The sequence below is a fragment of the Vicia villosa genome, linkage group LG4, assembly GCF_029867415.1.
Source record: "Vicia villosa cultivar HV-30 ecotype Madison, WI linkage group LG4, Vvil1.0, whole genome shotgun sequence".
In the NCBI taxonomy this organism is placed as follows: Eukaryota; Viridiplantae; Streptophyta; class Magnoliopsida; order Fabales; family Fabaceae; genus Vicia; species Vicia villosa.
This window is the reverse complement of record NC_081183.1, coordinates 148,521,179-148,535,048: the sequence shown is the minus strand read 5'-3', so window position 1 is coordinate 148,535,048 and position 13,870 is coordinate 148,521,179. Positions and strand designations below refer to the sequence as shown.

Sequence of the window (13,870 nt, the reverse complement as noted above, 5' to 3'; positions counted from 1 at the left end):
TCATTGGAAAAACATTTGAAAGTTCATCCATTGAATATTTCTTTGATGAAAATGGAATTAATCATAATATATAACTTCTAAAAACTTCCAAATAAAATGGAATTGTTGAGAGAAAAAATAGAATTTCGCAAAAAATAATAATAATTTTTTATTTGAATCAAATGTTGAAAAATAATTTTGAACTGAAGCCATTATGTTTTGAATTGTATTTCAAATAGAGATATTCTAAATAAAACTCCATTTGAACTTTGGAAAAGTAGAAGAAAAAACATATCACACTTTTATATTTTTGTGTATAGTTGTTATATTTTAAATAATAAAGAAATTTTGAAGAAGTTTAACTCCAAATCAATCAAAGACACATTTTAAGGATATTCTACATCCTCCATAAAATATAGGGTGTACAATCTTAAAAATCAAATTGTAGAAGAAAATATTCATATTATTTTTTATGAATTCAATGTCTTTGATTATTAAAGAAAGGAATATTATGATGGAGAAGATGGACAACAATGTACATTTGAAAACAATCGAAGTGGCGAGGATACACAAACCTTATCATCTCAAGATACTAAAAGAAGCTGAAAAATAGTAAAATATCATTTTCTAGATCAAATTATTGGAAATATTTTCGATGGAGTCGGAACAACAAAATCATTTATAGGAGATCTAAACAACATGACTTTTATTTCTCAATTAAGCTAAAATCATTAAATGAGCATGAGGAGAAACTAGAATTGAAGATGATTTCTTTATTAAGATTCAAATAAAAAGGAAACGCCACTTAAAAAGGTACATGTTATTTTTATTTATGTGAATTTATCTCAATTTTTTTGATGATTCTTCTTTTTTCTCCATGATATTATTGCATGCATTTTCCCTTTTTTTTGTATGATGACAAAAGAGAGAATGACTAAAGGAGAAATAATTTAAAATTAAATTTAAAAAATCATCAATTTCTATGCTGAGGGAGATTACAAACTTTATATTGATGCACAAATTAAGGGGAGCACGAAATTTCTCCATTTTTGAAAACTAAAATTTTTAATTACTAGAAGTTTGTCTTCATCAAAAGGAGAGATTGTTGAGAAAAAATATTTTTGATATTTTGGAGATGACAAACTTTTGTGTAGATAGAATTAAGATTATGATCTTATTTGTTCTTTAATGTATGCTTTTGAGTGAAAATAAATAAGATAAATATGTATAAAGTTGATCATCAATGAGATGGGAGAAACAATGATTCTAATGTTTATTAAGAAAGACATTTGATTAAAAGAAAAAAAGTTATTTCATGTTAGAGTATCAAGAAAATGTATTAGTGGCATTAGCATAATTCTCCATTGTCAAAAAGGATAAGTTTGTGAATAAAATGACAGTTATGTAATTCCACTCAGAAGAAGAGTGTCAAGTTTCAAGACAGAAGTATCAAATTTTTCTAGATGACAAGGATCTACATTTCTAAGAATATTTGTCATAAAATCATATCCTTTCAAATAGTTCTTTTTGAGTAAGTGCAAATCAAATACTCTTCAAATCGCACTCAACCATTCAAAGAAATTCTTAAGTGAAAGAAAAACTCTCATATCATTCCAAAATCATTCTCTTCTAATATCATTAACATAGAATTAAGAATTAACAATCAACAATTGAAAGAGTATTTTCTTAAAATCAGAACTTCAAAATATTTATTTATTCGTGAAATTGTGAATCTGATTCACAAATCAAATTTATTATATATTTTTATTTCATCAAGTTATGTTGAACTTGTATGATAGTGTAAGCTTCTTAAAGCTTTATAATCAACATTGTAAGCCTGGTGAGGCTAAAGAAAATACATTTTGGTGTAAGAAATGAATCAAAAAGATATTGATCATTAATTAGTGAAATTATGTTCTTGCATGGATAGATGTTGGACAAAATGTCTGGGAGAATTGTGCAGAACTTTATGATAACATATTGACAACAACTATGAACTAAAATAATGACAATAAAGAACACAAGAGAGTTGGTAATCTAGTTCGGTGCAACCTCACCTACGTCTGTGAGGCTTCCAACCCAAGAAAGGAAATCCACTCTTAATAGTATTAATACCATTAGTTTTAGATGAACACACATTGTTCAATGCCTTCTTCCTAATACTACATGTGACTGTCTATTTAGGGCTCCCCATAAATATGATAACCCCTCTCCATTTATCTCAATCACTAACCCTAGTGATCAATACAATAATCATTTTAAGGATTGTTGAATTACAACTCAACTAACTAACTAATCTATATACCTTTAGAAATGAGTGTGGGTGCTAGAGTGATGCACAAACAATAACACAATCAAAGAATCAAAATAGAATCCTTAACACAAAGTTCCCTAACTCTTGAACACATTTTAGAAGTTAGGGTTGAGTCTCCTTAAATTACAATGCAACTTCTGGGCTTTTCTCCAATGGGCATAAGATTTGATCACGTCCAAATTTGTAGAGGATTATGTTTTGATTTTGTTTTAAAAAATCTCCAAAAAAAGATTTTATTTGTTTTGATTTAAATCTTCAATTAAATAGATTTGATCTCATTCAATCTTATCAAACAAACATAAATAAAACATTACTAAAAGATAGTAAACAAATCTCGTTGTGCACATCCAGAAAATACACTCAAAACAACAACAACATTGGTCTGCTGACAAGGGCTAGATGTTGCACACATTTTGGAACATCATGTCCCATATGTGACTTTTCTTCAGCACATCATCTTGTACGTTCCATGTTTTTTCATAATACAGCCAATCAAAAGGAATGACAGTTAGAAAATCTCAAAGAGTAGTCAAGTTTGGTGAACCAGGATAAGTCTTTGTGTGTTATTTTTTAAACTCTTTTCTTTCAAGCTTACTTACTTATACACAATTCACACACTACGAACACTCTAATCATTGATTATATTCATAGTTTTTTATAAAGTTATTTTCATAAATTAAAAGCAAGATTTTTAAGTTGTCACTATTCAACCCCTCTTCTAGTGACATTTCTATCTACTTCAATAATTGTAAATTTACCCTTCAAGTATATAAGTCAAAACTTAGTAGAACCTTGTGATTCCCATTCATTTCCTCTTGTTGCAAAACCATAATTCAAAAAAGAGTGAGTGTGAAAAGAGAAGAGGAGGAGAAATAGAAGAGGAAAGGAGTAAAGTCTTAATCAAGGGTTATCTCAATTGCATGTTAAATATTTATTGAAGAAAGTAAAGCCAATCGACTTAGGAAAGGAATGTAGCATTCAAATGATCATCATCTCTCATTCACCCCTTGATAATCCAAGTTTTGACTAAAGGTGGATTCTTCGGATAGGCTTAAATTGGGTAACACCATTTAGGTTATGCAGGATGGATAGGGGTTGAAATGCACGAGAATATATTTACTTACTTGAGTTTATCTTGTGTATTTTTCTTTATTTTGAGTGGTTTATAAGTTTGAACCTTGCATGTTAGGTTGATTTTCGTTTGTGAACCTTGCACTATGTTGACAACATGACTTTCCTTGATTAAGTTGAAGAGAGTGACAATGATACTTGTTATTTGTTTTTCATTGTATCAAGATTTGGTTGAATTATCATGAACACTATGTGAAATGTTATATATGCCCTTGTTGGCTTTATTCCTAGTAAATTTCTCCTTGATTGATCATGTTTGTTTGAGTACTGATCTGGTTTAGATTGAAAATGCAGGAAGAAAATGAAATCCAGGCCCAAGGGGTCACCCTTCATAACGAGAATCTCGTCATGCCTCAGGCCCAAATATAGGGTTTCATGCCCTCATGGAGGGCGCCTATGTTCCCTTGGTCGAAATGGCGACCGTCATTTGCATTGATGGACCAGATGACAGTCGCGAGCCTAATGACGACTAGACCGTCATTCCTTCTCTCTTGAGTCACGTTTTGATAAGAAATGACTTTTCTTAGTTGGGATCTTCTCTTTTCCTGTTAGTATGCTATGATACAATTAATTTAGACCGAAATAACATGTTATCCACTCAAGAGAAATAAGGAATCGTGAAGGAATGTGTGCCTTGTGTAATGACTTGAAAAGAAATATATGAACAAAGTGAAGAACCCTAATATATTTTCTGGAGCACCTAGTTGTGAATCCTCAAGCATGTATATGTATATTCATATTTGTATGAGCATCCATTAGAACTTCTAAATTGGGCATAATGTGAATGAGATGAGTGAGAATATCCACTCGCACTCTGTAATATGGTGATCACACTCCTAAATGGGGGCGTAATTTGATGGTCGCACACCTAAATATGATGTAATACTGTCAGATTATTCGAATAAGCACCTATCCACACTCCTAAGTAGGGCGTAATATGGTGATCATACTCCTAAACAGAGCATAATGAAATGGTCACACTTAAGGAGGGCGTAATGCAGTAAGACGATTTGTGTACATCTACTCGCACTCCTAAATGGGGAGTAATGCGGTAAGATGATTTGCGTACATCCACTCGCACTCCTAAATTGGGCATAAAGTGGTGATATCACTCCTAAATGAGGCATAATATGATGATAACACTTCTAAATAGGGCATAATGCAAATGAGATGTATTGTGATATACGTGATGATGATGATTAGTAGCATGCCTAACCCGTAAATGTGAGCGTGTAAGTGAGAACATGATTAGTTGTAAGTCATCTAACCCATAATTTGGGATTGGCATAGTAAGCATTAGTTGATAGATGTTCTTCGTGTAAGTCATTATATATTGTTAGTGAGCATTGGCCTTAAAGGTAATCACGTTATAATTATCATAAAGTTGGAGGTTAAGAGTCCTTGAATCCTTTTTATTTCTTGTTATTCCGTAAAGAACTAGGACTGTAGTACCATAGTAATTTTGGATAACCCTTAGAGCCAAGTGGACTTACGATGTAGTTTAAAACACCACTGAGATGTAACATCTCACCCCAATTATTAGAGGTGGAAAATTTGAACCGCCCGATTGAAACCGACCAATCCATTATCTTTTTTGTACAAATATATCATATTGGATCGGGTGTCGGGTTGATTCAGTTGCTTAATTCGGGTTGTATATGGTTGTTTCGGTTGAGCTCTAATGATTATCTGAGATCTGTTGAAAACCAAATATGATCGAACCTAATTAATATTTATTTTATTTATTTTTATTATTATACGACTAACTCAAGATTATGGCATATTGTATTTCCAAGAATACATATGCAATATAAAGTTTTGAGTACTATTTAATGTGCAGTTTAAATTATCATAATTATCATAATGGTCAAGTTAATGTCAAATGATGTTTTTTTTCTTTTAGGTTATTCTAAAATTTTGATAGTGTTTATTTAAAAAAAATTTAAACATACATTTTTGTGAATTTTATAAAAGATGAGCCATTTTTATATATTTACTTAATAAATATTAAACGGAATAAACCGATTCGATTTATCCGCCAAACCTATTTAACCGAGTTCGGCAAAAATTGAAAGTTATCGGTCAAAATTGAACCTTAAAAATGAAACCGCGATTTGTATCGAATTTAAGTTTTTGGGTCGAAACTGCCCGAAACTGACCGAATGTCAAGCCCTACTAAAAATGTTGATTATTTTCAGGTAGCTCGATCCAAGGAAAAGATAAAGGAAAGATACCTTGAAGACTTTATGGTATGTTCCTTTGGGTTTGTGATATATTGCGCTGTTTAATTTTTTGGATATTCCATCCTAGCATTGTATTGATATCTGGGATTTGCTCATGTAATGCATGTTGGATATTTTTATTGTAAATGTATTCATATGTCAATTAAACACTATAATTGTACTCAGTACCAATATAACGCTTTGAATAATATTATTCTAGACAATCATTATTTGAGGTGTTACAGTGACTCATATACAATACTACTAATAAGTATAACATATAAAACATAATCTTTATTTCTTTTTGTCTTTCTTCATTCTAGTGAAGCGTCTCAAGATAACAAAAATGGAGGAATGGTGTGTGTCAATACTGAAGGTCGAATTGCATGCTCATCTCAATGGATGGTTGGAATTAAAGGCCTAGTAGGGGAATTGGAAAGGATTGTTGACTTTAAGTTGGCAATAAATAGGCATAATTAAGAGCTAGTGTGTGTAAAGGTGAATTTGAAAAAGTTTATTAAAGTTCCACATTGGAGAGATACTACACTTTAGAAGTGTTTATAGATGGAAGGTTGGTCATTTGGTACATGCCATAAATCGTATGCAATTTTGTGAAAGGGTGAGGATGCACCACCATGAACCGTCACACGTGCGCGCCTGCCGTCTGTTTGGCTCGCTCAGCCCAACTCGGGTCTGACTTGCGCTCGGGTGATCCATTAATTTTTGGTACTTAAAATGGTGAAAATTATTTTATATTAGTTAAATTAATTACTGGTGTGTACTGCAAATTTATTAATTATTGTCGTGCTCTAAATTAATTTATACCGGTAATCATAGTTTTTTACCAAACTTCCATGATGTTGCCTTGACTACCATATTTTCATATTTCCTTGTTGAGTAAGTTCCATAATAATTATTAGTTTTTGGCCGAACTCGCTCTATTTCCTCCATGTTCTCTCCCATTCGGGGTCAGATTTTTATATAAAAAATATAGGTCTTCCCATCTCATTTCCTTCATTCCAGATTTATGCATTCCGAAATTTGTCTCCTCTCTCAAGTCTCTGCTTCATCTAAATATTTTCTTTTCTATTTTTGAGTGACTTATTCGCGTAATCTACAACTGATATAAAAACTAGATACTTAGAGTGGTATTTGTACCATATTTGACAATTCATAAGACCATTAGAGAGTGTAACTTGACTGATTACTTATCTTGAAAATAATAATAGTACAATATAGAATTGAGTTGTTTTAAGCTGGAAGCTTCGTGGTTGAGTGATTATTTTGCATAATTTTGAGTTGTGTCGCATAACGTCTTTAAAACAGAGACCTAATTTACGACTCAACCCATTATTTTTTTGTGTGACTTTTTTAATATAAATTAATTTTATAAAAATTAATGCAAATATTTAGTTAAACTATTATTTAATAAAAAATTTAATTTATGTTATTTAATAGATAGTTACCAAATCAACTAGTTTAATAGATATGTAATTAATTTAGAAGAAATAAAGCAAAAGGGAATAAAAAATTATATACTATTTATTGGAATAAATAAATAAAATCAAAAGATAATATATTTAAAAGATGAAATACATATTTGAACTATCATTTAATAAAAATATAATTTTTATTTCATTTAATAAATTACTATCAACTATATATATATATATATATATATATATATATATATATATATATATATATATATATATATATATATATATATATATATATATATATATATATATATATATATATATATATATATATATATATATATATATATATATATATATATAGAGGAGAGATCAAATTACACCCGAAGAGTTACACTACGAGTTACACTCGTTCAATAACTACATCTTGAATTAATATTTTTTAAATTCAACCGTTGGATTGAAACATAATATCATATAGATCATACCTATAAAGTTTGAGCTTAATCTATAATGATTTACTATGTCATTGAATTACATCAAAATTAACGTTATATGAAAGCTCATTTTGACGTTAATCTTTGGATATCTTGATGATATAGTAAATCATTATAGATTAAGCTCAAACTTTATAGGTATGATCTATATGATATTATATTTCAATCCAACGGTTGAATTTAAAAAAAATTAATTCGAGATGTAGTTTTTGAACGAGTGTAACTCATGGTGTAACTCTTCGGGTGTAATTTGATCCCTCCTCATATATATATATATATATATATATATATATATATATATATATATATATATATATATATATATATATATATATATATATATATATATATATATATATATATATATATATATATATATATATATATATATATATATATATATATATATATATATATATATATATATATATATATATATATATATATATATATATATATATATATATATATATATATATATATATATATATATATATATATATATATATATATATATATATATATATATATAGCTTGGATTTGGTAACAAAAGTCATGTTGCAGCTGTAGGTTTGCTTGAAAAGTGTCTCTGACTCATATACAACACTTCTAGCAAGCATAACCTTTCTTTCTTTTTTGTCTCTCTTTATTCTAGTGAAGTTTCTCAACATACAAAAATGGAGGAATGGTGTGAGTCAATGCCAAAGGTTGAACTGCATGCTCATCTCAATGGATCCATCAGAGTTTCTACACTCCTGTATCTCACCAATTCTCACCACCCCTTCATTTTTTCCTTCAACTTAATCATCATCATCATCATTATTATTATAACTACTATGTTTTTATTCACAGAGAACTTGCCAAGGCTTTGAATGAAACTCAAAAGGATGCTATAAATTTCTCTCACATGAAACATGTCATCAAGAAAAGTATGTATGCTTTTTTCTTCTTTTCTTCTCCTGTTTGATGTTAATAAAATAAAATAAAAAAAACATCCTTAACATGTCACTCTCCTTTGTGTGTGTCTTTTTGTTGTTCACATGTTTCTGTCTTTTAGTGTTCATGTTTACCCTTCCTTTCAATTATAATACCTTTGGTTGATATTGATATTGATTTTGAAATTCATGATGAAGTTTGATTATTACACATAGATGTAAACCTTTGTGTTCTGTGTGTTATTGTGTTTGTGTTTGATTTTTGTTAAGAAAAGGAAAATACAAAATTGTTCATATTAGGATAAGCAGAGTCACAGGATTAGAGTTATCAGACAAAACATGACATGACTACTCTCAAACTTTCTCTTCTTTTTGTCCAAATGTTTTTGGAATTTTTTTTCTTTTTATTAGTATATCTCTGTCCTTAAATATATGTCTTTTCGGTATAATTTTACGAGTTTATCCGTTACGAGAGAATTTTATTTATGTTTTCATCATAATATTGTAATTAAAATAGGGGTATAATGGTAAAAAAAAATACAGTTATTTTTTTTTGTGATTTTGTTATTGCAGAGGCTCTTTCATTGACAGAAGTATTTCATATGTTTGATCTAATTCACAATGTTATTACTGATCATAACATTGTTACAAGAATCACAAAAGAGGTATATAGTTTCTTCTTGTTTACTATACGAATTTCGATATTTAACAAAATTTGTTGCAATTTCATTTGTATTATTAGTAATGATGACAATGGCTAAAATCAGGTTATTGAGGATTTTGCATTTGATAATGTTGTTTATTTGGAGTTGAGGACTACTCCAAAGGTAAACTTCGACGCGTTGTTATTTTCTTTGATGAATTGAAATAGAGATTGATTGTTGATATGATGAAGACAATGTTTGATTGATTGTTTTCTTTCAGAGAAACTATTTGATTGGAATGAGCAAACGCTCGTATGTTGATGCTGTGATCGAAGGCCTAAAGTCGGTTAGTTCAGTTGATGTGGATTTCATTCCTAAGACAGATGATTCTAAAAGTTTTATCAATGATAAGTGCAATGGGAATTCGAGAAAAAGAATCATTGTTAGGCTTATCTTGAGCATCGACCGCAGAGAAACAACGGAAGCGGCTATGGAAACTGTAAGAAGCTAAATAAAATGTGATAGTAATTTAACAACTTTAGGTTTGTTTGATCATTTGATGCTTTTATTTCTTGCAGGTTAAGCTAGCATTGGAAATGAGGCATTTCGGTGTAGTTGGAATTGATCTCTCTGGAAATCCGGAAACCGGTGATTGGTATATCGATCTGATATAGTACTCTCGAATTGAATTTTCTATTTTGTGAATTGAGACTTATGCTCGAAACTCAACATTTGTTTTTCAAATTTTATAGGACTACATATTTACCAGCACTGAAATTCGCGAGAGAACAAGGTCTTAATGTAACACTTCATTGCGGAGAGGTGAGTTATTCTTTAGATCTTAACTGATACTTATGAGTTTCGCGGCCGAGTTATTATTCTTCTGACCGAATGTTTATAGATAGAAAATCCGATGGAGATAAAAAACATGATTGACTTTCATCCTCAAAGGATTGGACATGCTTGTTTCTTCGAGGAGGAGCATTGGAAAAGGATGAAATCTTCTAAAATTCCGGTTAGAATTAGTTTCATAAGCTCTTTTCAATAATTTAAGGTATTGGAATTTGGAAGTAAAACAGAATATTAGTTAATTTGATGTTCAAAAATTTTCAGGTTGAAATTTGTTTGACATCGAACATAAGGACATTCTCTGTTCCATCTATAGATGTTCACCATTTTGGTAGGCGCTTTTGCTTTTGCTTTATGGTTGAAGTTGATAATCATGAATTTATAATCAATTTTTTGTTGGTCAACTTCACAATTCATTTTATAACTTGAAAGTGATTCTTGTTGATGCAGCTTATTTGTACGAGGAAAAACATCCTTTAGTCCTATGTACTGATGACACATGTGTCTTCAATACAAATCTCTCCAAAGAATACAAATATGCTGCTGATTCATTTGGTAGGTTTTTTTACTCTGAAATTCAAACACGAAAATGACACTGACATGTCGACACCGATAATAATTTAAAAAAATAAATAAATTAAACGTAATCACAAACGTCGCAGTCAATTTTAAACATAGACACTGGGAGATATTTTTTTAGAGGTAGCAGTGCTATGGATAAATTGTCTACGTTTTGTTAAATGCATGATTTTGTTTTGTCTATTCTCTAGGATTGGGAAAGTGGGATATGTTTGAACTATCAAGGAATGCTGTGGAGCATATATTTGCAGATAATGGAGTGAAGAATGATTTGAGAAAATATTTTAATTCAGTGTCAAAGAATATGGAAGAGTAAAATTAATATTTTCATTTAGTTCATAAGACTATATATGTGCGGTATTACAATAATGGACACAAATTGTACACTGATTGGATATTTTTATTTTGCTGCAAAAGTTTATAATTGAATTCATGGGAAGTCAAATCGTTCACACTAGCTCTAATGGTGTTTGAGATTTGGTTTTGTGAATCGTTGGACATTATTGTGTTTGATATATGGTGGTACTACTTTTCGCACTTTCAATGTCAAAACAGATGTATATGCATGTGGAAATTTTACTATTTTTGTTGTTATATGGATGCATGTGGTTAGAGAATTTGTGGTGTTTGAATATTAGGATTCATAAAAATGAGAGATTTTTTTAAGAGGAGTGGTAAAGTAGAAATCGTTACATAAGTTTATGTGGTAACTAGGAGTGGCAAAATGGATGGATTGGATGGATATGGATTGGATTATTAATGGATGGATCAAAACAATCCATTAATCCATTAACAATCCACCAAAGTTTCCTCAAAAATATCCAATCCAATCCATCCATTGAAAAATAAAATCCATCCAATCCATCCATTAACATCTTTTAATGGATGGATATCCATCCATCCAAAACATTAATTTAATTTTAATTAATTGTTTTAATAATTTTATATTTTAAATTTTACAACGAAAACATAAAAATGAGTTTCTTATTCAACTTAAACATTAAAAATCGAAACTTATAATTATAAATATATTGCGGTGCTAATGAATTTGTGTTGCTTTTCCATCATCTCAATAAATTAGTTATTACAAATCTCTCTCTACATATATTGTTTTGTGCTATATATAGATTTAAAATATTTCATAACATATGAAAAATATGAAAGAAACACTATCATAATTTATTCTCTCATTCATTATCTAATTAGATATTTATGTTTTTTTAAGTTACAGACTTTTATAAAATCAAATATATAAAATAAATTGATTAATCAAATATTTAAGTCTAAATATTTAAGAGAGAGAAGAAAGTGTGTGTGAGAGATATATTTAAAATAAAGGAAAAAAATAGTGAGATTTTAAATTGAATTAAAAATTGTTGTAAAAATTGTTTTAGAAAATAAAATATGATCCATTGGATTTATCAAATGAGATGGATGGATTGAATCCATCCATATAGTTAAATGGATGGATTGGATCGAATCCATTAAACAATTTTTTATTTAATGGATAGATTGGATGGATAAAATATTGGACGGATTGGATGGATATTCCCTTAATGGATTTTATTGCCACCCCTAGTGGTAACATTGTATCCAAGCATTTTTCTTTTGGAGGAATGCACGGGTTACATGTGCATCAGTTTCAATGGCTTGGTTCTAAATTTTCTATTGTTTGAAACTATGGTCACCTTACCTAATTGGGGTTTCAAAAATAAAATTATGAAAGTAAGTTTTCAAGCTGTAAATCATAAAGAGAAAATGAATTATATGCGACAAATACTAATTTTTTTTATAGAAATAATAATTTTAGAATAACATATTGGATAATGCTAACTTATGCGCTTGAAGCACTTAAAAAAAATCTTTAAATAATAAATTTGTATTGAAAAAATAATAAAATTATTAAATATGAATTTGTATTAGATTCCACGCATAATTTTTAAGAATTTTTTATTATATTTATCTCTTAACTTAGATTTGTCTTGCATTTTTTTGATATGAAATTTATTAGAAAGAGAAGCTTATAAAGACAGACAAAGGTAGAACTTCTTATAGTATATTTAGATGGGATAATTAAAAAAAAAAAATAGAAATATTTCACTTTTGCCTCAAACACGAAATGTTTGAGATTATAGAAAGAATTTAGTTTAAACATGTGGCGTTTAAGGTGAAACACATAAAGATAGGATGAAGACGTGAGGCATTTGATATAAATAAAACACATTTTGTTTTGTAATTTGTGTCATACTTAAGGTTTTTTCGTCATTTTTTTAAGATATGAAGTTTTCTAAAAAGAAAAATTTAGAGAGATAAACAAAGAACTTTTTATGACATATTTAAGGTGAGGTAGTTCAAATTCATTTACTTAAATAGGATATTAAAATTAGTTACTGTTAACATTTTGGGATCATTTTCTAATTTATAAAAGTTGAGTCAAATTTTAAATTTGAAAAATAGAAACCAATTTTCTAATTTTAAAAATTTAAAGTAACTAATTTAGAAATGATTAGAAATCAATTTTTATTTATTTTTTTAACTTTAGGAGTCAGTTTAAATATTTTGAAAAGTATGGACACCAATTTTGCAGAAAATAAAATATTAATAATAATCAATTTGACATTTATATTATATGGAGTATGAGAGAAATTTCAAATTTCCATCATTTTAATAATTCTCCCTAATTTTATCCAAATAATAATAGATTTTGTCCAAGTCATTTTTGGATAAGACATATTAATGAAGGAATGTAATGTTTTGAGGAAATTTAAAATAATTTGGACAAAATTTTATGTTTGGATAAAAAAATTTGTTAAAATGAAGGATATCTATAAAGTATTTTATCAAAGTTAAATTTAATGATTTTGAAATGACTCATAAAATTAAAGAATTTAAAATTCCAGTCATACTCCATTGAATTTGAATGTCAAATTAAATACTATTATTATTATTTTAAATTTTGCAAGTTGATCTCTGTTTTTTATAAAATTTTCAAATTGTCCTTTAAATTTTTTTAAAAATTGTAAATCGGCCCTGAATAATCTTTAAATTTGTCCTTTAATTATTAAAAATTGCAATTTGATCCCTATTTTTAAAATTTTAAGTTGTGCTAAAAAATTAAAATTTATAAAAATGACTCCAAAAATTTAACAATGAATAATTTTAATACTCTATCCAAACAAAATAATTTAAAAATAAATAAATTTCAAATGAATCATTTAAACTACTGGAATTTTAAATTGCTTAAAAATTTATGAGGTCATTTAAAATTTTAAACAATTCAA

At 28.5% G+C, this 13,870-nt stretch overlaps 1 protein-coding gene across 1 annotated transcript; it reads left to right on the top strand.

The window, feature by feature from the left end:
• The first annotated feature begins 8,122 nt into the window (after positions 1–8,122).
• Positions 8,123–11,185, top strand: LOC131599913 (N6-mAMP deaminase-like). Its single transcript, XM_058872151.1, has 11 exons — positions 8,123–8,339; positions 8,435–8,511; positions 9,091–9,182; positions 9,285–9,344; positions 9,442–9,660; positions 9,740–9,816; positions 9,914–9,983; positions 10,063–10,176; positions 10,275–10,341; positions 10,461–10,565; positions 10,781–11,185. Exons 1-11 carry the CDS (start codon positions 8,260–8,262, stop codon positions 10,903–10,905), a joined length of 1,086 nt encoding a protein of 361 aa, XP_058728134.1. The 5' UTR covers positions 8,123–8,259; the 3' UTR covers positions 10,906–11,185.
• Positions 11,186–13,870: the final 2,685 nt, after the last annotated feature.